The sequence below is a fragment of the Myotis myotis genome, unplaced genomic scaffold (genome assembly GCF_014108235.1).
Source record: "Myotis myotis isolate mMyoMyo1 unplaced genomic scaffold, mMyoMyo1.p scaffold_m19_p_12, whole genome shotgun sequence".
NCBI classification, from domain to species: domain Eukaryota; kingdom Metazoa; phylum Chordata; class Mammalia; order Chiroptera; family Vespertilionidae; genus Myotis; species Myotis myotis.
In genome coordinates, this window is record NW_023416316.1 from 47,728,227 (window position 1) to 47,755,606 (window position 27,380).

The following is a 27,380-nucleotide window of genomic DNA, read 5'->3' on the forward strand; positions in this document are numbered from 1 at the left end:
CTTCCACTTGTTTATGTCTTCCTCTACCTCTTTTTTCAACGTCCTGTAATTTTTCGAGTACACATCTTTTGCCTCCTTGGTTAAGTTTATTCCTAAGTACAGGGGGGCCTTGACTTATGAATGTCCCGACTAACGAGTTTTTGAGATACCAGCTGTCTCTTGGCCGATTTTTTTGCATTGAGTTGACAGAATAATTTGAGTTAACGAGCTCGGTCTCTGAATGAATTAAACTCGTAAGTCAAGGTCCCACTGTATTATAATTTTTTTGTTGCAATGGTAAATGGGATTGCTTGTTTACTTTCTCTTTCTAAGATTTCACTATCCTGTATAATAAAAACCTAATATGTTAATTGTCCGGTCATCTGGTTGTCCATTCAACTAATCAAAGCATAATATGCTAATGATATGCTGAGGCCGCTCAACCACTTGCTATGATGTGCACTGACCACCTGGGGGCAGAGTCAACCAGTTGACCAGTTGCTATGATGTGCACTGACCACCAGGGGCCAGACACTTTGAGTGGTAGGTTAGCTTGCTGCTGAGGTTCAGCTGATTTGGACTGAGCGAGATGGTCTGGACACGCACTGGAGCCTTCCTGCAGTCCCTCCCCAGCTGGCCAACCTCTCGTGTCCTCCCTGTCCCCCTGGCCCCGATCATGCACCAGTAGGGTCCCTCGGCCTGGCCTGTGCCCTCTGGCAATCCGGGACCCCTTGAGGGATGTCAGAGAGCCAGTTTTGGCCTGATCCTGCAGGCCAGGCTTAGGGACCCCAGTGGTGCACAAATTTATGCACCAGGCCTCTAGTTAGTGTATAAAAATGCCATCGATTTTTGGGTGTTGATTTTGTATCCTGCTACATTGACAAATTCATGTATTAAATCTAGTAGTTTTTTTTTGAGGAGTCTTTACGGTTTTTTATATTCAATATCATGTCATCTGCAAATAATGAGTTTTACTTCCTCCTTTCCAATTTGGATGCCTTTAATTTCTTCTTGTCTGATCGCTGTGGCTAGGACTTCTAGTACTATCCTATCTAATAAAAGGCTAATATGCAGATTGATGCCGAAACCGGTTTGGCTCAGTGGAAAAGGCTAATATGCAGATTGTTCCCTCAACTGGGAGTTCAACTGAGAGTTCAACTGGGAGTTCGACCAGGAGTAGGGCCGGCCCGCCAACTGCCCGCAGCCTCTCCCCCTGGCCAGCCCAGCCAAATTGGCCCCAATTGGGGTGGGCCGGCCAGACCCCACCCGTGCACAAATTTGTGCACCCAGCCTCTAGTGTTGAATAAGAGTGGTGAAAGTGGACATCCCTTTCTTGTTCCTGTTTTTAGGGGAAATGGTTTTAGTTTTTACCTGTTAAGTATGATGTTCACTGTAGGTTTGTCATATATGGCCTTTATTATGTTGAGATTTGCTCCCTCAATTCCCACTTTGCTGAGAGTTTTTATCAGAAATGGGTGTTGGACTTCGTCACTGCTTTTTCTGCTTTATTGATATGCTCATGTGATTTTTATCTTTCAATTTGTGTATGTGATGTATCACGTTTATTGATTTGTGAATATTGTACCAGCCTTGCATCCCTGGAATACATACCACTTGGTCATGGTGTATGATTTTTTTTGTAATATATTGCTGGGTCCAATTTGCTAATATTTTATTGAGGATTTTAGCATCTATGTTCATCAGGATAATAGCCTGTAATTCTCTTTCTTTGTGGTGTCTTAATTGGTTTTGGAATTAGGATAATGCTGGCCCCTTAAAAAGAGTTTGGTAGTGTTCCTTCCTCTTGAATTTTTTGAATAGTTTGAGGAGTATAGGTGTTAGTTCTTCTTTGAATGTTTGGTAAAACTCCCATGTGAAGTTCTCTGGACCTGGGCTTTTGTTTGCTGGGAAAGTGTATATACTTGTCTAACCACTATTCCCATCAAGATTCAGGACATTTCCATCACTCCAGTAAGTCCTGTATGCCCACTTCCAATTGGTCTGCTGCCCTTTTCCCCTATATAGTGGTTGGCCTTGGTCCAAGCCCTGTCCTTCCAGAATGTTCTGCAGTTCTTGTCATCAATGACTAAGCTATATATAGCAGGAAGTGATATATTACTGTTATCTTAAGTAGGAGCTTTTGAATAAATTATTTCAAAGGAGCAGTTGGGAGTTTTGTTTTATTGTATTTTAATTGAATTTATTGGGGTGACATCCTATATAATAAAGAGCTAATATGCTAATTAGACCAAACAGCAGAATGACTTTCCAGACGACCTTCTGGATGAAGCTGGGGCTGCGAGGGCCAAGACCCTTGCACGAATTTTGTGCATTGGGTTCTAGTTGGTTAATAAAATTAAATAGGTTTCAGGTGTACAATTCTATAATACATCATCTGTATATTGTGTGTTCAACACCTCAAATCAGGTCTCCTTCCATCACCATTTATCCCTCTCATTTATCCTCTTCTACCCCCACCCCCTTTCTCTCTGGTAATCATTAGACTCTTGTCTGTGAGGTTTTTTGTCTTAATTCCTTCACCTCTGTTTTATAGTATTTTAAATTATGTGATCCTGAGACTTAAACTATTGAAACTGTACTGTAACAAATGATCTTTAGGATTTACTGTATTATTTATTAATTACCATATTATGTTCCATATAAACTACTTTTGCCCCACTGTGTCTATAATTTGCCTATTCTGGAGATTTCATGTAAACAAAATCATACAATATGTGGCCTTTTGTGTCTGGCTTTTTTTCACTTAGCCTAATGCTTTAAGATTCATCCATGTTGTAGCATGTATCAGTACTTCATTCCTTTCATGAGTGAATAATATTCCTTTGTATGGATATATCACTTTGTATTTATCCATTCGCCTGCTGATGGACATTTGGGTTGTTTCCACCTTTTGGGGGTCAAGCCCACAACCCGAGGAGATGCCCTGACCAGGAATTGAACAGTGACCTCCTGGTTCATTAGTTGATGCTCATCATTGATCCACACTGGCCAGGCAGGAACTCTTGATACTATGTGATAAATCTAGGGGAAGGATGAGTTGTTTAATCATGTAAGCTTGGGAAATGATACATACTGTATTCTATTGAAGATTTACAGAGTACATCAGCCCACCTGATGTACAGAATTTCCTAAACTTCTGTAATGAAGAGACTTGTTGAACTTTAGCACAGCATATTTGAGGCTGAATTGGTCTTCAGTCTTTTTAAGTAAATAATCATCAGTTCTCTAGAATCTACTTTGGTCTATCCAATATGGAAACCAATAGTCACATGTTATTACAAATTTTAATTTATTAATAAGTAAAAAAATCAGTTTCTTACACCAGCCACATTGCAGGTGCTCAGTAGTCATATGGGACAACCATGTACTCTATAGATAGTTCAGATATAAAACATTTTTCTCATTGCAGAAAGTTTGACATACAGTCATAAGATATTTTTATTTACTCTTAGCATCCTACTTCTCAATATTATGGAGCATTTACAAAGAGGGAATGTTAAAGGTTGATGCATGTTCCCCCATAAAGATATGTTGAAATTCTACCCCCAGTACAGGAATGTGCTCCTATTTATAAAGGCAGTGAAGTTAAAATGAGTTCATTAGATTAGGCTCTAATTCAATATGACATTGTCTTTATAAAAAGGGGAAATTTGAACACAGAAAAAGACATGCACAGGGGGAAGACATTTGTGAAGACACACGGAGAGAAGATTGCCTTGTGATTGGAGTGATATTTTTATATAAGCCAAGAAACACAAGAAGCTACACAAAGTAAGGAAGAATTTTCCCATAGAGCTGTCCTGGCCCTGTTGATACTTTGATTTTGGACTTCTTGTCTCCAAACTGGGACAATATAAATTTTGGTTGTTTTAAGCCACTCAGATTTTGGTATTTATTGTGTTTTTTTTAAAATCCTTACCTGAGGATATGTTTATTGATTTGAGAGAGAGGAAGGGGGAGGGGAAGAGAGACAAAGGGTAGGAGGGAGAAAGAGAGAAACATCATTACGTTGCCTCCCTTACATGTCCCGCCACCTTTTGTTTTGTTGTACAAAACAACACCCAACCAACTGAGCCACACTATAGAGAGACTAGGGTCATTTCTGGTCAGCTTTGCCTCTATCTTGGGTTTGTTTGACTCTCTCATTGAGTTTTTTGTTACTTACTCCCTGGACTCCATTGGTCTTCGCATTTGGCTGACAGTAATGCTCTAATTGGGCCTCTATTTTCTATCTCCCTGACCAGGGTGATTTAAGCTATTAACTCTTTGGTTGGGGAGGAGAGGTGTAAACTATTTGTTTTCAAGTGACCTTTGTTAGGGAGAATAAGCGCTTATGATTTACTATCTGGTTGCAAATTGCTTGACTTGTTTGGCTCTATTTGTCTAACCATTTGCCACAGTTTCCCTTTTCCCAACAAATGTCCCCTAACATCTGACTATCCTGCCTCAAGTCTAACTGAAGGTTCCTCAATTTTATCTTTTTAAAAACCGACTCTTTTGTTATTTCTATATTGTTTTAGTATTCTCTATTTACTTATTTCTACTCTAGTTTTATTTAACTTTGGACTCGTTCTTTTTCTAGTTCCTTGAGGTATAAAATCAGGTTGTTTTGAGATCTTTTTAAATGTAGACGTTTACCACTATAAGCTTTCTTCTTAGTACTGCTTTTGCTGCATCCCATAGATTTTGGTATATTGCATTTTAGTCTGTATTTCAAGATAATTTCTAAGTTTCCTTTTGATTTTTTCTTTGATCCCTTTGTTGTTCAAGAGCATGTTTAATTTCCACATGTTTGTGATTTTTTCTAGTTTTTTGCTGTTGGCTTCAAGTAGCATTCCATTGTGGTCAGAAAAGATAGTTGATATGATCTCAATCTTCTGAAATTTGTTAAGACTTGTTTTGTGACCTAACCATTACAGTATTACAATATTCTATTATTTGTCTACCTAGTGACCTATACCAACCACTTTTATACTTGTTTATGCTATTGTATTGCTGTTTAGTGACCTTTCATGTCAACATAAAGAACCCCCTTTAGCATTTCTGGTAAGTAGGTCTAAAACTTCCTGAGTTTTTGTTTGTTTAGGAAAGACTATCTTTTATTTTTGAAGGACATTTTTGCCAGGTGTAATAATATTCTTGTTTGGCAGCTTTTTTCTTTTAGCACTTTGAATATATCATTTCACTCCTCTCTGGCCTGCAAGGTTTCTGCTCAGAAATCCACTTACAGTTTTATGAGGATTCCCTGATGACAAGTTGCCTTTTTATTCTGTTTTCAAAATATTCTCTTTGCTTTTACTTTTGACAGTTTATAATTTCTCTCAGTGCGGATTTGAGTTCTTTTTAGAGGGCTTTGATTTGGATGTCCATTTCTGTTTTCAGTCATTATTTCTTTGAATAAGCTTTCTGGTCATTTCTCTCTTCTATGTGTATATTAGTCTGTTTGTTGGTCCCTTAAACTTGATTCACTCTTAAGATTTAATGATTTCAAATGACCTTTCTTAGAGTTTGCACATCCTTTTTTTATGCGTGATCTAGTCTTTTGTTGAACTCGAGATAATTATCTTTAGCTCCATGATTTCTGTTTGTAACTTTTTAAAATTTTCTATCTCTTTGTTGAAATTCACTTTGTTCATCCATTGTTCTCCTGACCTTAGTTAGTATCTTTCTGCTGGTTATTTTGAATTACCCGTCTGGTAAATCATGTATCTCTGTTTCATTGGAGTTTGTTTCTGGAGATTTCTTTCCTTTGTTTGGAACATACTTGCTTGTTTTTTTCATCTTCATTAACTCTCTGTGTTGGTGACTGTGTGTTAGAGCAGCCACCTCTCCCATTCTTCACAAACTAGCCTCATATATTAAATGTCTCCCACCATCAGCCAGCCAGAGATTTCTTATAGCCTCTCAAACCTCATGTTAATCCAACGCGCTTCCTTTATTCTTTGCAGTTCTCTGGTGTCTAGGGTATGCTGGATTTCCTAAATGCACTAAAGCAAGTGAGACTGAAATGGTTCATCAGGCATCCTGAAAAGTTGGATCCAACTCTTTCCCTCCCTAGGGGTAAGCTGGGACCTGAAGTTTTCCCCCCATGCTCTGTGCTGAGCTAGGCAGGGGCTATGGCAACTTGTACACCTCTGTCTCTATTCTCACTAGATTGGGCAGGTTTCATCAGTGCCCTGTGAAAGGCAAGGCCGAAACCCCTCCCACTTTGGGCAGCCCCCAGAAAAGTTTGGGCATTGAAGTTGTGGACTATCTTGTTCTCCAGAGAGAAGTTGGGAGCTGGGTTTATTGTCTACTTGTTCTGTGCTAACCAGGAGGAAGGGCTATGGCAACTGCCTGCCTAAATCTCTGTTTCTATTCTCACTTCCCCCACAGACAGCTAGGCTTTTCTAGATCTCATCAGCACTCTAAGAACAGCAAGACAGAAGTCATTCCTTTGGGTAGCCTCCATAGAAGTTTGTGCATGAATGATTTCTTTGCCCAGGAAAGAGCTGTGAATCTTTTCTCCGTTCTCTCAGTGCTGATGAGACATGATGACTATCCGTCCACGCCACTGTCTCTATTCTCCCTCGGGTGGCTAGATTATGCTGGTGCTGTCAGCCTTCCAAGACTGGCAAGACAGAAGCCAGTGGAAAGGTGGGGGCATTGGGCATGCAGTTTACGTCTTTTGCTCCTTGGGGATTAGCTGGGAATTGGAGTATTTCTTGGCACTATGTTGGGAGTAGGAATTCTGTCAGGGATGTTCTGAATCTCCCTACCAAGTTTGATGAGTAATTTCCTCTGAGATCAGTGCTCTTCCCCCTGGACCACACGGCCTGTGTTGATGAGTAATTTCATGTGTACCCAGCATTCAGGTGCCTTTCAACTAGTTTCTGGATTACTCAGAAGCAGATTTTTTTTCTGTGAATTGTTGCTGAATCTGTGTGTGGGGGACAGAGTCCAGGTTTTCTATTCTGCCATCTTGCTGATGTCACTACTCCCAAGGTACTTGTTTTTAACTTTTAGTTGATATTTGAAGTAAAAACAGCTAATGCCTAGAGTTTTAATGTGTTTGGAGTATTGTTAGCTTCTTAGAAACTTTTGTATTTCATTTTTAGACATTAAAGAAAGCTTTTAACACATTTCCAACCGCTCAGGAGTTTTCTCGTGTTTCGCGCGCCATCTGTTAAGGACCGCTCATGAGTGTTCTCGTTTTTCACGCCCATGGAAAAAGGAGTGAATCTAGATACTTATGTAAATTTTGTTTGGTCCCTCTTCATAGAGGAAAATGTTTTACGCAGTACCATACGTTAAAAAAGTACTAGGAACTTTAATTGTTTAATTGTTTTTGTAAAGAAGAATGTTATAATTATTGAAAAACAACACCTAAAGTGCATTATGATGATTTAAATAAGGTGCAGTTTGCCCAAAAACGTGCGGTCCCTGGCGTATGTCTTAGAAATTTCTATGTGGTACACAATGTGTTAAGGAGATGGCCTATATAACTTTGGAAAACAGTGTTTTAACTGGTTATCCTAAGGTTAAACTAAAAGCTATTCATAAAAACTATTCTGGTTGTAAATTAGTTTCTTATAGGGTTATAGATAACAATTCCAAACTATTCTATATATACTAGAGGCCCAGTGCACAAATTCATGAACCAGTGGGGTCCCTCTGCCTGGCCTGCGGGATCGGTCCCAAACTGGCTTTCTGGCATCCCCTGAGGGGTCCCGAATTGTGAGAGGGAGCAGGCCAGGCCGAGGGACCCCACTGGTGCACTATCGGGGCTGGGGAGGGGTATGGGAGGTTGGCCAGCTGGGGAGGGATTATGGGAAGGCTCCAGGGCTTGTCTGGCCCATCTTGCTCAGACCTGATCGGCTGGACCCCAGCAGCAAGCTAACCCACCAGTCGGAGTGTCTGCCCCCTGGTGGTCCGTGCATGTCATAGTGAGTGGTTGAGCAGCTTTAGCATATCATTAGCATATTATGCTTTGATTGGTTGAAAGGCTGATTGGTCGACCTGACACTTAGCATATTAGGCTTTTATTATATAGTACTAGAGGCCTGTTGCGTGAAGAGATTCATGCAATAGGCCTTCCCTTCTCCTGGCTGCGGGCACCGGTTTTCCTCCAGCACCCGGGACCCAGGCCTTCGCTCTGGCTGGAGCCACCTTCCATCCTCCGTCTTCACCCCGGCTGGAGCCGCCTTCCATCTCCGCTGCTCTGGCTCACCTTCAGTCTTCGCTCCTCCGCTTGGAGCCTACGTGTGCAAATTAACCGCCATCTTTGTTGGCAGTTAATTTGCATATCACACTGATTAGCCAATGGGAGGTGTAGTGAAGGTACGGTCAATTACCCTGTTTGTCTATTATTAGATAGAATAGTAGGGTTAAACAAAGAACTAAATTTTTTTTTTATTATTATTAGTTAAGGTATTACAAATGTGTCCTTATCCCCCCCATTAACCCCCAACCTCCCCCCCACACACAAACTCATGCTCCCATCCCCTTGTTGTCCATGTCCATTGGTTTGGCTTATATACATGTATACAAGTCCTTCGGTTGATCTCTTCCCCTTACCCCCGCCCTCACCTACTTTCCTTCTGGGAATTGATAGCCTGATCGCTGTTTCTCAGTCTTTGGGTCTGTCCCTTTTCATCAGTCTATGTTGTTCTCTATAATCCACAAATGAGTGAGATCATGTGGTATTTATCTTTCTCTGACTGGCTTATTTCACTTAGCATAATGCTCTCCAGTTCCATCCATGCTGTTGCAAAAGGCAAGAGTTCCTTTTTTTTTACCGCAGCATAGTATTCCATTGTGTAGATGTACCACAGTTTTCTAATCCACTCATCTGCTGATGGGCACTAAGGCTGTTTCCAAATCTTAGCTATGGTGAATTGTGCTGCTATGAATATAGGGGTGCATATATCCTTTCTGATTGGCGTTTCTGGTTTCTTGGGATATATTCCTAGTAGTGGGATCACTGGGTCAAATGGGAGTTCCATTTTTAGTCTTCTGAGGTAGCTCCATACTGTTCTCCACAGTGGCTGCACCAGTCTGCATTCCCACCAGCAGTGCAGAAGGGTTCCTTTTTCTCCACATCCTCTCCAACACTTGTTGTTTGTTGATTTGTTGATGATAGCCATTCTGACAGGTGTGAGATGATACCGCATTGTCGTTTTGATTTGCATCTCTCGTATAATTAGTGACTTTGAGCAGGTTTTCATATGTCTTTTGGCCTTCTGTATGTCCTCTTTCGAAAAGTGTCTATCTAGGTCCGTTGCCCATTTTTTTTATTGGATTGTTTATCTTCCTTTTGTTAAGTTTCATGAGATCCCTGTAAATGTTGGAAATTAAACCCTTATCGGTGGTATCATTGGCAAATATGTTCTCCCATGTAGTGGGTCTTCTTATTGTTTTGTTGATGGTTTCCTTTGCTGTGCAAAAGCTTTTTATTTTGATGTAGTCCCATTTGTTTATTTTCTCTTTAGTTTCCATTGCCCTAGGAGCATTATCAGAGAAGAAATTCCTTCGGCATATGTTTGCGATTTCGCTGCCTGTGGATTCCTCTAGTATTTTTATGGTTTCCCGTCTTACGTTTAAGTCTTTTATCCATTTTGAGTTTATTTTTGTGTATGGTGTGAGTTGGTGATCTAGTTTCATCCTTTTGCATGTATCTGTCCAATTTTCCCAACACCATTTATTGAAAAGACTGTCTTGACTCCATTGTATGCTCTTGCCTCCTTTGTCGAATATTAATTGGGCATAGTGGTTTGGGTCGATTTCTGAGGTCTCTATTCTATTCCATTGATCTATATGTCTGTTCTTGTGCCAGTACCAAGCTGTTTTAAGAACAGTGGCTTTGTAATACAGTTTGATATCTGGTATTGAGATCCCACCTACTTTGTTCTTTCTCAGGATTGCTGCAGCTATTCGGGGTCTTTTTTTATTCCAGATGAATTTTTGGAACGTTCGTTCTAGATTTGTGAAATATGCCGTTGGTAATTTAATGGGGATTGCATTGAATCTATAAATTGCTTTGGGTAATATGGACATTTTGATGATGTTGATTCTACCAATCCATGAACACGGTATATTCTTCCATCTGTTTATGTCTTCCTCTATCTCTTTTTTCAGTGTCCTGTAGTTTTCAGCATATAAGTCTTTTACCTCCTTAGTTAAGTTTATTCCTAGGTATTTTAATTTTTTTGGTGCAATGGTAAATGGGATTGCTTCTGTAGTTTCACTTTCTGTAAGTTCACTATTGGTGTAAAGAAATGCCATGGATTTCTTAGCATTAATTTTGTATCCTGCTACATTGCCGAATTCATTTATTAAGTCTAATAATTTTTTGATGGAGTCTTTAGGGTTCTGTATGTACAGTATCATGTCATCGGCAAATAAGGACAGTTTTACTTCTTCTTTTCCAATCTGGATGCCTTTTATTTCTTCTTCGTGTCTGATCGCAACGGCTAGTACTTCCAGTACTATGTTGAACAGGAGTGGTGAGAGGGGGCATCCCTGTCTTGTTCCTGTTTTTAGGGGGAATGGTTTTAGTTTTTGCCCATTGATTATGATGTTGGCTGTGGGTTTGTCATATATGGCTTTTTTTATGTTGAGGTATGATCCCTCAATTCCTATCTTGCTGAGAGTTTTTATCAAGAAAGGGTGTTGGATTTTGTCAAATGCTTTTTCCACATCAATTTGATATGACTATGTGGTTTTTTTCTCTCAATTTGTTTATGTGATTTATCACGTTTATTGATTTGCGGATATTGTACCATCCTTGCATCCCTGGGATAAATCCTACTTGGTCATGGTGTATGATCTTTTTGATGTACTGCTGGATCCGATTTGCTAGGATTTTGTTGAGGATTTTGGCATCTATGTTCATGAGGGATATTGGCCTATAATCCTCTTTCATTGTATTGTCTTTATCTGGTTTTGGGATTAGGGTGATGTTGGCTTCATAGAATGAGCTGGGAAGTGTTCCTTCCTCTTGGATCTTTTGACGTAGTCTGAGGAGGATAGGTTTTAGGTCTTCCTTGAATGTTTGGTGAAACTCCCCTGTGAAGCCGTCTGGCCCTGGGCTTTTGTTTGCTGGAAGCTTTTTGATGACTGCTTCGATTTCCTCCACAGTTATTGGCCTATTGAGATTTTTAGATTCTTCCTGGTTAAGTTTTGGAAGGTTGTATTTTTCTAGGAATATGTCCATTTCCTCCAGGTTGTCTAGTGTGTTGGAGTAGAGTTGTTCATAGTATTTTCTAACAATCCTTTGTATTTCTATGGGGTCTGTTGTTATTTCTCCTCTTTCATTTCTGATTTTGTTTATTTGGGCCCTCTCTCTTTGTTTCTTGGTGAGCCTGGCTAGAGGTGTATCAATCTTGTTTATCCTTTCAAAGAACCAGCTCTTGGTTTTGTTGATCTTTTGTATTGTTTTTTTGGTCTCTATGTCGTTTATCTCCGCTCTGATCTTTGTTATTTCCTTCCTTCTGCTTACAGTGGGCCTTTTTTGTTGCTCTCTTTCTAACTCTTCGAGTTGTAGAGTTAGGTCATTTATTCTCATTATTTCTTGTTTCTTGCAGTAGGCTTGTAGAGCTATGAATTTCCCTCTCAAGACTGCTTTTGCTGTGTCCCATAGGTTTTGGATTGTTGTGTTTTCATTGTCATTTGTTGCCATGATGTTTTTTATTTCTTCTTTGATCTCACTGGTAACCCAGTCGTTGTTTAATAGCATGCTATTTAGTCTCCATGTGTTTGATTTTTTTGGATTGTTTTTGTTGTAGTTGATTTCCAGTTTTATGCCTTTGTGGTCTGAGAAGATGCTTGATATGATTTCAATTTTCTTGAATTTGAAGAGACTTTGTCTGTGACCCAATATATGGTCTATCTTTGAAGATGACAAATGTGCACCTGAGGAGAATGTATATTCTGTGGCTTTGGGGTGAAATGTTCTGAAGATGTCAATTAATTCCATCTGATCTAGTGAGTCATTTAGGATTGATGTTTCTTTGCTGAGTTTCTGTTTAGAGGATTTGTCCAGTGGAGATAATGGGGTGTTAAGGTCCCCTACTATGATTGTATTGCTGTCAATCTCTCCCTTGATCTCCTCCAGAAGATTTCTTACGTATTTGGGTGCTCCTATATTGGGTGCATATATATTTACCAGAGTTATTTCTTCTTGTTGGACTGCTCCCTTTAGTATTATGAGTGGCCTTCTTGATCTCTTTTTATGTCCTTCACTTTGAGATCTAATTTGTCAGATATAAGTATTGCTACCCCGGCTTTTTTTTTCCACTTCCAGTGGCCTGAAAAACCTTTTTCCATCCCTTCACCATCAGTCTGTGTGCGTCTTTTTTTCTGAGGTGGGTTTCCTGTAGACAGCAGATATATGGGTCATGTTTTCTTATCCACTCATTTACCCTATGCCTTTTGACTGGGGAATTTAATCCATTTACATTTAAAGTTATTATTGATAGAAACTTGTTAGTCGCCATTTTTGTTCTTTACCGCTGCATTCCTTCTTTGTTTCCTGTTTTTTCTATTTACAGCAGACCCTTTAGCATTTCTTGCATTGCTGGTTTGGTTGTAATAAACTCCCGTAGACCGTTTTTGTCTGTGAAGCTCCTGATTTGACCCTCAATTTTGATTGATAGCCTTGCTGGGTATAGTATTATTGGATTCAGACCCTTCCTTTGCATGACTTTGTATATTTCATTCCATTCCCTTCTTGCCTGATGTGTTTCTGTTGAGAAATCGGTCGCTAGTCTGATGGGGGATCCTTTGTAGGTAACTTTCTGTCTCTCTCTGGCTGCTTTTAAGATTCTTGCTTTGTCGTTGGTGTTTGCCAATTTAATTATTATGTGCCTTGGTGTCGGTCTTTTCGGGTTCATTTTGTTTGGGACTCTGTGAGCTTCTTGGATTTGTGTGAGTTTTTTCCTCACTATATCAGGGAAATTTTCTGTTACTATTTTTTCAAACAGGTTGTCTATTCCTTGCTCAGTCTCCTCTCCTTCTGGCACCCCTATTATTCAGATGTTGTTTCGTTTAGCATTGTCCCAGAGTTCTCTTAGGCTCTCCTCCTGCTTTTTAATTTTTTTTTCTAGAAGCTGTTCTGTTTGGGTATTTTTTTCTACCTTGTCTTCTAGCTCGCTGATGCGGTCCTCTGCTTCTTCTAGTCTACTGTTGATGCTTTCTATTGAGTTCTTTATGGCAGTGATGTCGTTTTTCATTTCTTCTTGGTTTCTCTTCATTTCCTCTTGGTTCTTCTTCATTTCCTCTTGGTTCCTACACATATTGTTGAATTGGTCTTCCATTCTTTTCATCCACCTTCTGGCTATTACTCTGAATTCTTTCTCTGACAGGTTGCTTGCCTCCATTGCCTCCATTTCGTTTACTTCCTTTTCTGATGATGCCTGTTTTTCTTTCATATTTGGGTTGGTTCTTTGTTTCACCATGATTTCTCTTCTCAAGGTGTTTGGTTATGTAGTTCTCTCTCTGCTGCGCTTTCCGTGAGAAGAAGCAGTGCTCGTCTGAGTTCACGCAGTCACACTGCTTGAGATCCCTTGTTTCCAGGTTAGTAGCTGGTCTCTGGATGCCGGCAACAACCACCCAAGATGGCGCAGTCTCCGCTGCTTAGCTGGCGCACCAGGAGGGGCTTCAGCCGCAGTCTCCAACCGTCTTTTTTTTCCTGGGGGTTCTCGGTCTTTCCTAGCTGCAGACAGTCTCTCAGCTGAAAATCCTCTGCCTATTTGGGCTGCATGTTACCCGTTTCAGCTGCTCACCCTTATCTGCTCCAGGACAAGGCACCAGACACGTCCGTTTATACCTCCGCCATTTTCCCTCCCTAGGCATGACTCCAAAGAACTAAATTAATTGTACGAAATAATAGCCAGGTTTCTCCCTGTCTTAAAAAAGTTAAAAGTAAGTAAGGGAGAAGGCTGGCGTGAACCACCTTGTGCTTGATTATAATCACATGTATTTCTGTGTATAACAACATGCATATACTGTATATATATAGAGAAATATAAAGAAGTATATATGTATATATGGGATAGTATAGGTACATGTATTTTACAATGTGTTTTCTGAGAGGACCTAGAACAGTGATGGCGAACCTATGACACACGTGTCAGAGGTGACACGCGAACTCATTTTTTTGGTTGACTTTTCTTTGTTAAATGGCATTTAAATATATAAAATAAATATCAAAAATATAAGTCTTTGTTCTACTATGGTTGCAAATATCAACAAATTTCTGTATGTGACACGGCACCAGAGTTAGTTAGGGTTTTTCTAAATGCTGACACGCCGAGCTCAAAAGGTTCACCATCACTGACCTAGAAGACATTTCACTAGCAACAAGTATCTTGTTTCCAGATCTTGTTTTCTAAATACAATCCTATATAATAAAAGAGAAACATGTAAATTGGCCGTCCCTCTGATACGCTCACTAACCAATCAGGAGTGAGTATGCAAATTAACCCAACAAAGATGGTGGGTTAATTTGCATGCACAGGTGCCTGGTGGAGAGCAGAGCGGGAGAGCCGGCAGCATGGGGGACATGGCTCCCTCGGTCGCTCCCCCAAGCCACCAGGAAGAGAGCAGAGCAGGAGAGCCAGCAGAGAGTGGAGTGGCTTGGGGAACTTGGCTCCCCAAGCCACCAGATGGAGAGCAGAGAAGGAGAGCTGGCGGCGTGGAGGACTTGGCAGAGTGGGAGGCCATGGGACCGAGACAGAGCAGGAAGGGAAAACCAAGAGCGCGTGGAGCATCAGGAATTCTGGGAATAATAGTTCTGGTGGCATCCCCAGGACCTGAAGCGGAAGCCCAGACCGCGGGAACACCAGGAATGCTGGGAAACGTTCTGGTGGCAGACGGATCTCCTAGACCAGTGGCTCTCAACCTGTGGGTCATGACCCCTTTGGCGGCCGAACAACCCTTTCACAGAGGTCGCCTAAGACCATCCTGCATATCAAATATTTACATTACAGTTCATAACAGTAGCAACATTACAGTTATGAAGTAGCAACGAAAATAATTTTATGGTTGGGTCACAACTTGAGGAACTGTATTTAAAGGGCCAGAAGGTTGAGAACCACTGTCCTAGACACTAGAGCAGAGTGAGCCTGGAGCAAGTTACTATTGCGGTGGGGGATGGAGGGAAAGCAAAGGTGAGAGATGTAAGTAAAGTCAGAGTGTCTAGGAAAAATTAAAGGGAAAATATCTTAAAATTTCCAGGAAATCTCCACCAATGAAGCAAAGAAAAAAAAAGAAGCCTCTATTATTCTGTGAGCAACAAACCAAACTGGGTTGGGATCTCAGACAATTTGTTCATATGATTGCAGGGACAGACAAACTCCCGGATTGGAGAGGGCTCCCCTGAGGGCTCCCAGATTGGAGAGGGTGCAGGTCGGGTTGAGGGACCCACCCCCAGTGCATGAATCTTCGTGCACTGGGCCCCTAGTTCTCTAATAAAAAGAAAGAGGAGCCCTGGCCGGTGTTGTTCAGTGGTTTGATTCTGGGTTAAGGGCGCATACCTGAGTTGCAGGTTCAATCCCTACTCCTGGTCAGGGCACCTGTGGAAGGCAACCAATCTATGTGTCCCTCATACATCAATGTTTCTTTCTCTCCCTCCCTCACTTCCACTCTCTCTAAAAGTCAATGGAGAAAGTATCCTTGGGTGAGAATTAACAGAAAAAAAGAGAAACAGGATTGCCTGGAAAAAAATGGCTAATTCTAATGCAAGAGCAGAGAAAGTACAAGATAACCCTGTGGAACCTTCTTGTGTGCAGAAAGTGGGTGTCCAGTTATTCCAACACCATTGTTGAAATGATCATCCAATTTCTATTGTGTTATCTTTGTTCTTTTATTAAAAGTCACTTGACTATATTTATATGGGTCTATTTCTGGACTCTCTATTCTGTTCGATTGCTATATTTTCTTTTTCTTTCTTTTTTTTTTTTTTTTTTTTGCCAGTATATCTTTACTGGAGGTCTGATGCATGAAATTCATGCAAGAGTAGGCCTTCCTTCCCCTGGCTGCCAGCACCGGCATCCCTCCGGCACCGGGGACCCAGGCTTCCCTCCGGCCACCAGCAGGCACCCGGGACCTGAGCTTCCCTCACAGCCCTGGCTTCGTCCAGAAGGATGTCTGGTCTAATTAGCATATTATGCTTTTATTATTATAGACTAGAGCAGCGGTTCTCAACCTGTGGGTCGCAACCCCTTTGGGGATCGAACGACCCTTTCACAGGGGTCGCCTAAGACCATCGGAAAACACATATATAATTACATATTGTTTTTGTGATTAATCACTATGCTTTAATTATGTTCAATTTCTAACAATGAAAATACATCCTGCATATCAGATATTTACATTATGATTCATAACAGTAGCAAAATTACAGTTATGAAGTAGCAACAAAAATAATTGTATGGTTGGGGGTCACCACAACATGAGGAACTGTATTAAAGGGTCGTGGCATTAGGAAGGTTGAGAACCACTGGCCTTGAGGCTCTCACAATCTGGGACCCCTCGGGTAGGGTTCAGTCCCATCGCAGCATGGCTCTGGTTCTGCGGGCCGGGGGGGAGGGACCAAGAGGCCAGTCCAATGGCAGCATGGCTCCGCTTCCGGGAGCCTGCGGGCTGGGGTAGGGACCAAGAGTCCAGTCCGATGGAAGTATGGCTCTGGTTCTCCGGAGCCTCCGGGCTGGGGGAGGGACCCAGAGGCCCGTCGATGACAGCATGGCTCAGTTCCCACAGCTCCCTCCCACCGCCGCACCATGGGTGGCCGGGACCCAGTACTAACTCTCGCCACTCTGGCTGGGACCCTAGCCTGCTGTTCAGTCGTCCGTCCAGTCATTTAGGTCGTGACGGACCCTGGCTCTTTATATATTAGGATAGTAAGTCTTGAAGTTGGATAATGTCAGCCCTCCGACTTAGTTCTTTTCCTTCAACATTGAATTGGCCATTTTGGGGTATTTTGCTTCTCCATTATCTCGTTGTGATGGGTTACACTAATTGATATTCAAATGTTGATTCAGCCTTGCATACCTGGAATAAATCCCACTTGTTTGTATTTTATAATTCTTCTTATACAGTGTTGGATTAGAGTTGATAATATTTTGTTAAGAATTTTTGCAGCTGTGTTCATGAGTGATATTGGACTGTTGTTTTCCATTCTTGTAATGGTTTTGTCAGGTTTCAGTATTAGGGTGATGCTGTCCTTGTAGAAAGAGTTAGGAAGTATTCTCTCTGCTTCGGTCTTCTGGAAGATATTGTGGAGAATTTGTGCCTTAAATTTCTTCCTTAAGTATTTGGTAGAATTCACCAGTAAGCACATCTGGGCCTATTTCTGTTTTTTATTTTTTTATGATTATTAATTAGAGATTCAATTTCTTTAATAAATATAGGCCTATTTAGATTACCTTTCTTTTTGGTTATTTTTAGTTGATTTTCTTGGACTAATTTTAGGTAATTAATGATTTAGTATTTGATTGTTATGTCTTATACTTTTAGAATCATTAAAATATTTTGAGTACTTCATGATAAATTTTCTTAAATTTGTTTATATATATTCTTATAAAACATTAATAAAACACAACTCTCTTCTTCCAGCCTAGTGTGTTAATCGTAACCTACAAGGAGCCTGCAAAATCATCTTCTCAGTTTGGATCCTACAAGCAAGCTGAATGGAGGCCAGATAGTACAATGATAGCTGTGTCAGTAAGTAGGTTTTTCAACTTTAACAGTGTTTTCTTATGAAATTATTACATTGCATTAAACTTGATTCTCTTAGGTGACTTCCTTTCAGTCTTTATACCCATTAGTGTTTATCTTCTGTGATAGAAATTGCTGAACCAGATCTTCTATTCAGATTACTTTATTATATCTTCTTTCTTGATTCTTCTACTTCCTCTCATTTTAAATGTAGTGCCCATATCCTTTTCTTTTTATTCTTCTAACTCCTATTTTGTCCTTGAAGTCTATTTAATTCAGATTTTTAAAGCTTTTATCTATATTCACACAGTACTCCCAAATTTATACAAGTTCTTCCCTCTATTCCCAAAGATGTCTCATAAAAATGGTAAACTTTGCGTTTATGTCATACTGAATTCTCATTTGCATTTGGATCTATTTCTGCATTTCTTTTTTCTATTTTTTTTTAATTTGGTTAACTTTACCTTTTTAGTTTATGTTTTGTCACTGTCATCTCTTGGACTATCATCACTACCAAATTTGAATTAGCAGTAATGTAAATAGTTAAATATTTATTGAGCAGCTCCTACATAAGTACTTTTATAACTAGTTTATGTGGATCATCTCCTTTAACCTTTAAGTCAACACTTCAAAGTAGATATAATTATACTTTATAGTAGATAAGTATATTGAGGCTCTGAGAAAATAAGTTTTATCCAAAGTTATATATAGACAGTGTATATTAAAGAGAAGGAATTTAAACTTAGGTGCTCAGATTCCATTTACTGTACTCTTAACTACTACACTGACTTATCTCTCTGCTTTATGTCCTTTTCTAGTCCATGCTATATACTGGTGACTGATCATCTGAAAATGATCCACATGGTCAAAAATAATTGACTAGTTTCTCACTTCCTACAGTAGGAGTTTTGCAGACTACCAACCATACACCAGGTCTACCCTGCAGCCTGTTTGTGTATGAACCATGAACTAAGAATATTTTTATGAATTTAAATGATTGAAAAAAATCAAAGAGGGATAATATTTTTGGCACTTGGAAATTACAGGAAGTTTAAATTTCATTGTTTATAAATATGTTTCTTGGAGCATAAAAATATTTATTTACATGTTGTCTCTGACTGTTTTTAAACTGCAACAACTGACTTGAGTAGTCCTGACAGTGACCACATGTGACACTTCCATTCTTCACTCTCCTGCTCAGCACTTACTATCATAACATGCTAAGTGTCCGGTCGTCCATTCAACCAATCAAAGCGTAATATGCTAATGATATGCTAAAGCTGCTCAACTGCTCACTATGATGTGCACTGACCACCAGGAGGCAGACACTCTGACTGGTAGGTTAGCTTGCTGCTGGATCTGGCAGATTGGGACTGAGCGAGATGGGCCGGACATGCTCTGGAGCCCTCCCGCTGTCTCTCCCCTGCTGGCCAACCTGCATCCCTTCCAGGCCTGGATCATGCACCGGTGGTGTCCCTCGGCCTGGCCTGCTCCCTCTCGCAATCCAGGAACCCTCGGGGGATGTTGGAGAGCCAGTTTCAGCCCAATCCCACAGGCCAGGCCCAGGGACCCCACTGGTGCACAATTCGTGCACCGTGACTCTAGAAAATTATAGTAACACATTTATAAATTCAGTGTTTCAAGTGCCATGCATATCTCCATACCGTGACTTTTTAAAAATTATTTTTATTACTAGTGCATACTTATTATGTCAGAAGAAGGGGAAAATAGACTTTGGAGTGTGAATTATTTTATTATTGAATTAGATGGCAAAATATTATTATGCAGTAACACTGGAGTGAAGCCAAAAGAATATAAGTTAACATTATCCAACTTAGTACTTAATTAAGTACTAATCACAGTATTTCCAACACAGTGAAATTAATAGTTAGAAAATTTTAGGGAAATTTAATAAGGGAAAAAAATAAAGGGAAAAAAAAATCTCATCATACCAGCAATTCTTCACTAAAATGAAAAAGGAAGTGCAACCAAAGTAAGTTTTCTTGGTTCTTGATAAAGTGACAAATGTTCCAGTACTGCTCAATTTTTTATGTGAATAATCAATGTAGAGTGTACAGTGACACAGAATCGCTCCCTATGAATATAGCATGGGTAGAACACATCAGGTGTAAAGATTTTCAAAGAAGTTAAGAAAACACTAATTCAGGACAAGCTGAAGTAGAATTCACTAAGGTGTGTTTTAACTGATGATGGTAAAAATATGTGTGGGACAGAAAAAAACTTATTTTGTTGGACAGATTTACAAAGTTTGTGCACATGTAAGCACTTAAAGCCTATGGTTACTTTAGGTTTTTTTTCAGAAATACAAGCTATCCCGATTTGCTCAACCCCACAGCTATTTGATGGCTTAGCAGTCAGTGGTGAAGGTTTATTGTGAATTTTTTGAGCTCTGGGGCTGAGATAGAAATTTTTTTTAACTTGAAGAACCACCTGCAGATAATTATCAGACACTGAATTACTTTGGAAGATAGCTTTTGCTGCATTCTTGGTATTACTGTCTAATGTCTTCAATCTAAAACTACAAAGCAAAACAGTGCTTGTATGTGAAATGTATGTATGGTAAAGTCATTTGATGACAACTGATTTTTGAATCGCAAGTAATGTCAGACTGCTTTTCATACTCCCACAGTTTTCAAAAGTTCAAACGAAAGAAGTACTATTTCTATTTCAACAAAAATTAGCAGTAGATATATTTCCTGAGTCCAAATTATACAATTTTTCAGACCTTGTTGCAATCGCAAAGGAAATTTTCGTATTTCAAAATCCATTTAATCATGAAAACGAGGAGTGTTCCACCTCACCTTCAGCTGGAAGTAATTAATCTACAAGGTAAGGACATGTTAAAAGGCAAACATCAGGAGAGGAAACTATTCGACTTCTATAATTGCCTACCTATTGCTATATATAGTCAATTAAAATAATAGGCTCATAGATTGATATCAGTATTTGACAGGACTTGTGTGAAAAGACGTTTTCAAATATGAAGTATGTAAAATTTCATTACAGACCAGAATTAATAGAGGAAACTTTGCAGTCTATTTTGATGATAGGGAACACCAACTTTAAATCCCAATTAAACAAAAATGTTATTCCCATAAATTAATTTCATTCTCTGCAGTGCATGTGTATTACAGAGAAAAATCGTACTCAATTTTCTTTCTTTCCTTTTTTTTTTTTTTTGAAGTACAATTTCCATTTATTTTTCCCCCAGAGAACTTTTCTTCACTCCTTAAAAGACTTAGCTCCTTACATGGGCTTTGGTGGAGATCATGGGGCAGCACCCACAGGTCTAAATCAGGGTGGGCATGTTTGGTCCTTCCGGGCTTCACGAGAATGATTCCTGACTACCTTGCTGTGAATGGCACAGCTCACACAGTAATGCAGCTTCACATACTAGTACAGCTTGGGAAGCACATTGGTGTCGAAGACACTCACTTCAGAGATGTCCCTAATGGCTGCGGCCTCTACTATGTTTCCCATGACAAACTTCTTAATGGCCTTGCCCTTGGGCACGCACTGGGTGCAGTTGGTGCAACGAATAGGCTGCACTTGGCCTCGGCCTTTTTTGGCATGACTGTTATTCCTTCTTTTCTTGGTCATGCACCCCAACCAGGGCCAGGGATCCAGCCTGCATCTGAGGTATGTGCCCTTGACCAGAATCGAACCCAGGACCCGTTAGTCCACAGGCCAAAGCTCTATCCACTGAGCAAAACTGGCTAGGGCGAAGTCTATTTGTTTTCAAATGCAAAGTGATACTACTATAAGTGACTGGTAATGTCATGTTTGATGGGGAACAGATTTGGTAAATCTGTGAGTTTTATAAGTAGAAGATTATCTGAAACACTAGTGGCCCAGTTCACGAAATTCGTGCATGCGGGGGTGGGGGGGGGGTGGGGGAGGGAGTGTCCCTCAGCCCGGCCTGCACCCTTTCCACTCTGCCACTAACAACTCTGCCTACCAGCCTGCTCGACCCAACTGCACCCCACCGCCAGCCTACTTGCCCCCAAATGCCCCCCGCCAACCTGATCACCCCCAACTGCTCCCCATGCCAGTGGGCTTGCCCCCAACTGTCCCCCCCTGCTGGCCTGCTTGCCCCTAACTGTCCCCCCCTGCTGGCCTGCTTGCCCCCAACTGCCCCCCTGCTGGCCTGCTTACTCCAAATTACCCCCCTGCTGTCCTGATCACCTCCAACTGACCCCCACTGATGGCCTGCTCGCACCCAACTGGCCCCCCCTGCGGGTCTGCTTACACCCAAAGGCCCCGCCCCCCATTAGCCTAATCACCCACAACTGCTGTCCCATCCTGGCCTGATCGCTCACAGCTGCCCTCCCTCTTAGCCTCTAACCGCCTCTACCAGGGCCCCATCACCACAGCTTTGTTCAAAATAACGTCTGGAAGGTCTCCTGGAAGGTCTCCCAGTCGAATTAGCATATTACCCTTTTATTAGTATAGATAGAGTCCTGGTGCACAGGTTGGGGCCAGCGGATTTTCCCTGAATGGTGTCCCGGACCAGGGTGGGGGTTCCCGCTGGGGTGCCTGGCCAGCCTGGGTGAGGGGCTGAGGGCCGTTTTCAGGCTGGCCAAACCCCCTTCAGGGTGGGGGTCTCCACTGGGGTGCCTGGCCAGTCTGGGTGAGGGGCTGATGGCTGTTTGCAGGCTGGTCAAGCCTCCCAGTGGGGACCCTCACCCCATTGGGGTGTGGCCAGCCTGGGTGAGGGCTGAGGGCCGTTTTCAGGCTGACCTCAGCCCCTTCAGGGTGGTGGGGTCCCGCTGGGGTGCCTGGCCAACCTGGGTTAGGGGCTGATGGCCGTTTTCAGACTGGCCACACCCCCCGGCAACCCAAGCTCCCAGCCTCTCCTTTTTTTTTTTCAGTGCCTCCTTGAATGGAATGAAGCAGGTATCTGGGATTTATTTATCTTCTATAATTGAAACTTTGTAGCCTTGAGCGGAGGCCAAGTCCAGCCAGAGCAGGCAGGAAGCTTGGCTTCCTCCATCACCAGGGGCAACCTAAGCCTCCTGCTCACTCCAGCTCCGTGGCCGCCGCCATCTTAGTTGGGTTAATTTGCATGTTCGCTCCTGATTGGCTGGTGGGAGTGATGGAGTGATGGTTAATTTGCATGTTTCTCTTTTATTAGTGTAGATAATTTTTTTCTTTATAGAAAGCTCTCACAAAGTTGTATAAACTGCTTTTTTTTGCTTTTTTAAATGTTTTTATTGATTTTTATTTTTTTATTTTTTAAATTTTTTTTTGGCTTAGTGATTTTATTTCATTTTTTCATTTTTTTAATTGTTTTATTGCTTAAAGTATTACAAAGAGTATTACATATGTCTCCTTTTTTTTCCTGCCCTTGACAATCCCCTGGCCTCCCCTACCCCCCAGTGTCTTATGTCCTTTGGTTATGCTTATATGCATGCATACAAGTCCTTCGGTTGATCTCTTACCCCCCTCCCTCCTGCCCCCCAACTCTCCCCGGCCTTCCTGCTACAGTTTCACAATCTTTGAGGCAGCTCTGCCTCTGTATCTATTATTGTTCATAAGTTTGTAATGGTCTTTATTATCCATGAATGAGTGAGATCATGTGGTATTTTTCCTTCATTGACTGGCTTATTTCACTTAGCATAATGCTCTCCAGTTCCATCCATGCCGTTGCAAATGGTAAGAGTTCCTTCTTTTTTACAGCAGCATAGTGTTCCATCGTGTAGATGTACCACAGTTTTCTAATCCACTCATCTACTGATGGGCACTTAGGCTGTTTCCAGATCTTAGCTATGGTGAATTGTGCTGCTATGAACATATGGGTGCATATATCCTTTCTGATAATCTGCTTTTTTGACATATTGTGAACATTGTTTCATTTCAACATTCTTCTGTCACTTGATTTTGAATGTCTTCATAGGATTCTGACTTACAGATGAGTGTATTTTTAAATTGATAAATAGACACAGGAATTTTTATAATTTTTCACACAAAATTGGGATCTTAATTTACACATTACTCTGCAACTTCATTTTTTTACTTAGTATACTATGACTATCCTTCTAGATTAATATATATACTTCTAATTTAATTTTAGTATTTGTAATATTCTATAGTATGGAAGTTTCTTATTTAACTTTGCTACTTTTTACTTGCTAAAAATTTGGCAACTATGCACAGTGCTACAGTAAACATTATTATACATGTATCCTTTTATATTAGTGCATTTATTTCTTTAGTGCACTTACCCCTATGTGGGATTGCTGGGGCAAAGTATGTGTGTATCTCCTTTTTAATAAATATTGCCAAATTATTTTTCAATAAAATTGTATCAGTTCCAGAATTACTCCTTCCATGTTTTTAAGATTCCCATTACCCTGCATTTATGCCTGCGTTAGATTGATAAAAAATGGTCTTGTCATTTTAATTTTCTTTTGTTTTATTGCTAGTGAGGTTTGGTATTTTTCACATGTTTATTGGCCTTTTGCAATTGTTCTTCTGCAGGTTGCCTGTGTTTGTTTATTTTTCAAACCTAGTTCCATGTTAGGTTTCTTCATTGTGGCTCCAGTGCCAGGAGCATTTTCTGCACATATGGTAGTCCTTCACAGATTAAATGAAATAAGTAATGTCTAAACATACCATTCTTCAACCATGGTAAAGGATATCCTGTCTCAGTATAAGATTCTTAGATTGAGATTCTTTTTTTCCAGCCATGAGATACTGTTCTAATGCCCTCTGTTTTCCAGTGTTAGTGATGATAGGTCTAGTGCTAATCTGATTCTTTTTCTTTTGCAGGCAACCTGTTCTTTTTTTCTGAATGATTTTTCTCTTTATCATTAAAATTTAGTCATCTCTGCTTATTATCAATAGATTTTTTTAATTAAACTATCTCCCTCTGTCTCCTTCTACAGCCTCACCCTCCCCCCCTTAAAACTCAATCTCAGCCTCTTCTCTCTGAAGACTCAACTGTTTCTGCAGATAGGCAATTTTTCTTCTATTTTTTTTTAAATAATAGAAGAATAGAACAAGATTTGCCCTGTCCTATGTTATTTCTTGATTTTTTACTCACTATTTGCAAACCTCCCAAATTTCCCCTCCAAGTCTCTAAACTTTCAGTAATTATTTCATCTTTATATATTCTGAGATTGTTTCCATTTAATCTTCTGGAGTAAAAGGTTCATCTCCCACAAAAATAATTACTCTTTTTCAGTTCATCTGTTGAATTTTTCTATTAGGAAATATTTAGCTCTGAAAACTCTTATCTTCTAATAATATCTCTTGAAAATCCTAAATATCTTTTTTCTTAATTTACTTGCATTTTTCTCTCTCATCTATGTAACTCATTAGTGGGATCCATATATTTTAGCCATGTAGTTAGGTCTTCCATTATAAAGTTACTGAGCTCTCATAAAGCGGAATTTTCCTTTCTTGCGTTCTGTTTGCCACCCATAGAGGTCAGGCTTTCCTGTGGGTCTCTCTGGCCATGCAAACCAGCAGGTGTTAGCTCAAATTTCAGTTTGCAGAGGCAGACAGCTTACAAACTCTTCTTCTGTGTTGAAGCTTAGGATGAGTCTCCTCTACTCTCAGGCAGTTTCTCCTAGTTGAAGGACCTTAAACGGAAGGCTCCTCCAGACCCTGAGGTCTGGGAGCAATGTGGTTCACCAGTGCAACCTCTATGCTGGCTGGAGTCATGGGATTATGTGGACAGCTCTGTCAATATCCACTTCTGGGAGCAGTCACATTCAGCCCTGGGCTTCTGCTTTTAAGGCTTACTTAGGGAACCAGAGCCTCGAGGAGTGGCAAAGCAGAACTTTCCCTCATCCTGGTCCCTCGGCACCCATTTTCCCCCATGGGAACTCAAGAGCATCCTCCAGGCCCATCCACACACATTTTGGTAAATGTACTCTGAGAAGGAAAAGGTTAAAAATGTGTCCACTGTCTTTCCATCTCACCAGAACCCAGAAACTTAACTTAAAGTAAACCATTTTTACCTGTTCAACTTATTTGCCTCTGCCTACAAAAGAGATTGTTAAGTTTTTATTTCTTACATTATAATGTAGACTAATGCAGAAGAATCATTATCTATCTATATAATAAAAGGCCAGAGGCCATAAGCGTCATGACCGGAACGACTGCTCGACCAGTTGCCATGAGGTGGCATTGACCACTTCGCAGTCCTTACCCCCCATCCCACAAGTGACGGATGGGGCGGGACTGGGGACTGGCGAGCTGGCTGACTGGCTGATCTCTTGGTCCCTACCTCGGCTGGCAGGCTCTGATGGATCAGTGATGGTGAACAGGGGAATCGGGGTGGGTGGCGTGAGGACTGGGCTGGTTGTCAGGCTGTTGGGATCACTAGTTCATCCCCGGCTGCTCAGAGGCTCAGGCCTGCAGGAAAGCAGGTGCCGGCAACTTCACCTCCATGCACGTGCACTGGCTGGCTGCTGATGGAACATGCTGCCCGCTCAGGGCTGCTCACGCCAGGGTGGGTAGGTCACGGGCGCGCCCCTCAGCTTCCATCAGCACCTCAAGCTCCAGCAGCAGCGGTGCCCACGTGAGCTGCCCCGAGCAGGCAGCGCTTTCCATCAGCGGCCGGCCTGGCGCACGCACATGGAGGTGAAGTCACCGGCACACGCTTTCCTGCAGGCCTGAGCCCCCGAGCAGCCGGGGATGAACTGGTGATCCCACTGGCCTGACAGCCCTGTGGCGGAGGTGGCATTTGGCCTGGGGACTGGCGAGCGGGCAGAAGATGGCCCTGATCACAGGAGGCTAGGCCTAGGGACCCTACCCACACGATTTCATGCGCTGGGCCTCTAGTCCTATATAATAAAAGAGAAACATGTAAATTGACCATCTCTCCTACGCTCATCAGCCAATCAGGAGTGAGTATGCAAATTAACCCAACAAAGATGGTGGGTTAATTTGCATACACAGCACTGGGTGGAGAGCAGAGCGAGAGAGCTGGCGGCGTGTGGGGATGTGGCTTTCTTGGTCACTCCCCCCAAGCTGCCGGTTCGAGAGCAGAGCGGGAGAGCCGGCAGAGAGTGGAGCGGCTTGGAGGACTTGGCAGAATGGGAGGCCATGGGATGGAGACAGAGTAGGAAGGGAAAACCAAGAGTGTGGGGAGCACCAGGAATTCTGGGAATAGTAGTTCTGGTGGCAGCCCCAGGACCTGAAGCAGAAGCCTAGAGCACGGGTAGCACCAGGAATGCTGGGAATCATAGTTCTGGTGGCACATGGAGCTCCTAGACCAGCGGTTCTCAACCTGTGGGTCGCGACCCCTTTGGGGGTTAAACGACCCTTTCACAGGAGTAGCCTAAGACCATCGGAAAACATTTTCGATGGTCTTAGGAACCGAGACACCGCTCCTCTATCCATCTCCAGGCAGGTCCGCCCACATGCAGATACGCCCACATACGAGTACCCGGCGTATTAAAGGGTCGCAGCATTAGGAAGGTTGAGAACCACTGTCCTAGACTCTAGAGAAAGTGAGCCTGGAGCAAGTTACTGTTGCGGTGGGGGATGGAGGGAAAGCAAAGGTGAGAGACGTAAGTAAAGTCAGAGTGTCTACGAAAAATTAAAGGGAAGATATCCTAAAACTTCCAGGAAATCTCCACCAATGAAGCAGAGAAAAAAAAATGCCTCTATTATTCTGTGAGCAACAAACCAAACTGAGTTGGGGTCTC

General features: G+C 41.5%; 1 protein-coding gene and 1 pseudogene across 14 annotated transcripts in view; one reads left to right on the plus strand and one right to left on the minus strand.

Moving 5' to 3' along the window:
• RIC1 (RIC1 homolog, RAB6A GEF complex partner 1) overlaps window positions 1-27,380 on the plus strand; it is a 120,582-nt gene that overhangs the window by 14,109 nt on the left and 79,093 nt on the right. For 8 of the 14 annotated variants that reach the window (XR_004971303.1, XM_036331081.1, XM_036331080.1 and 5 more), the window contains exon 2: window positions 17,596-17,703. Coding sequence is in view for 9 of the 14 variants with exons in the window: in XM_036331081.1 (XP_036186974.1) it covers window positions 17,596-17,703 (108 nt within the window). In the remaining 5 variants the exon portion in view is untranslated. Of the gene's footprint in view, window positions 1-13,499; window positions 13,555-15,688; window positions 15,774-17,595; window positions 17,708-19,015; window positions 19,035-20,441; window positions 20,548-27,380 lie in introns of those variants that run through there. The other 6 variants (XM_036331088.1, XM_036331087.1, XM_036331089.1 and 3 more) reach the window with 6 other exon arrangements.
• Window positions 20,965-21,318, minus strand: LOC118667525 (annotated as a pseudogene).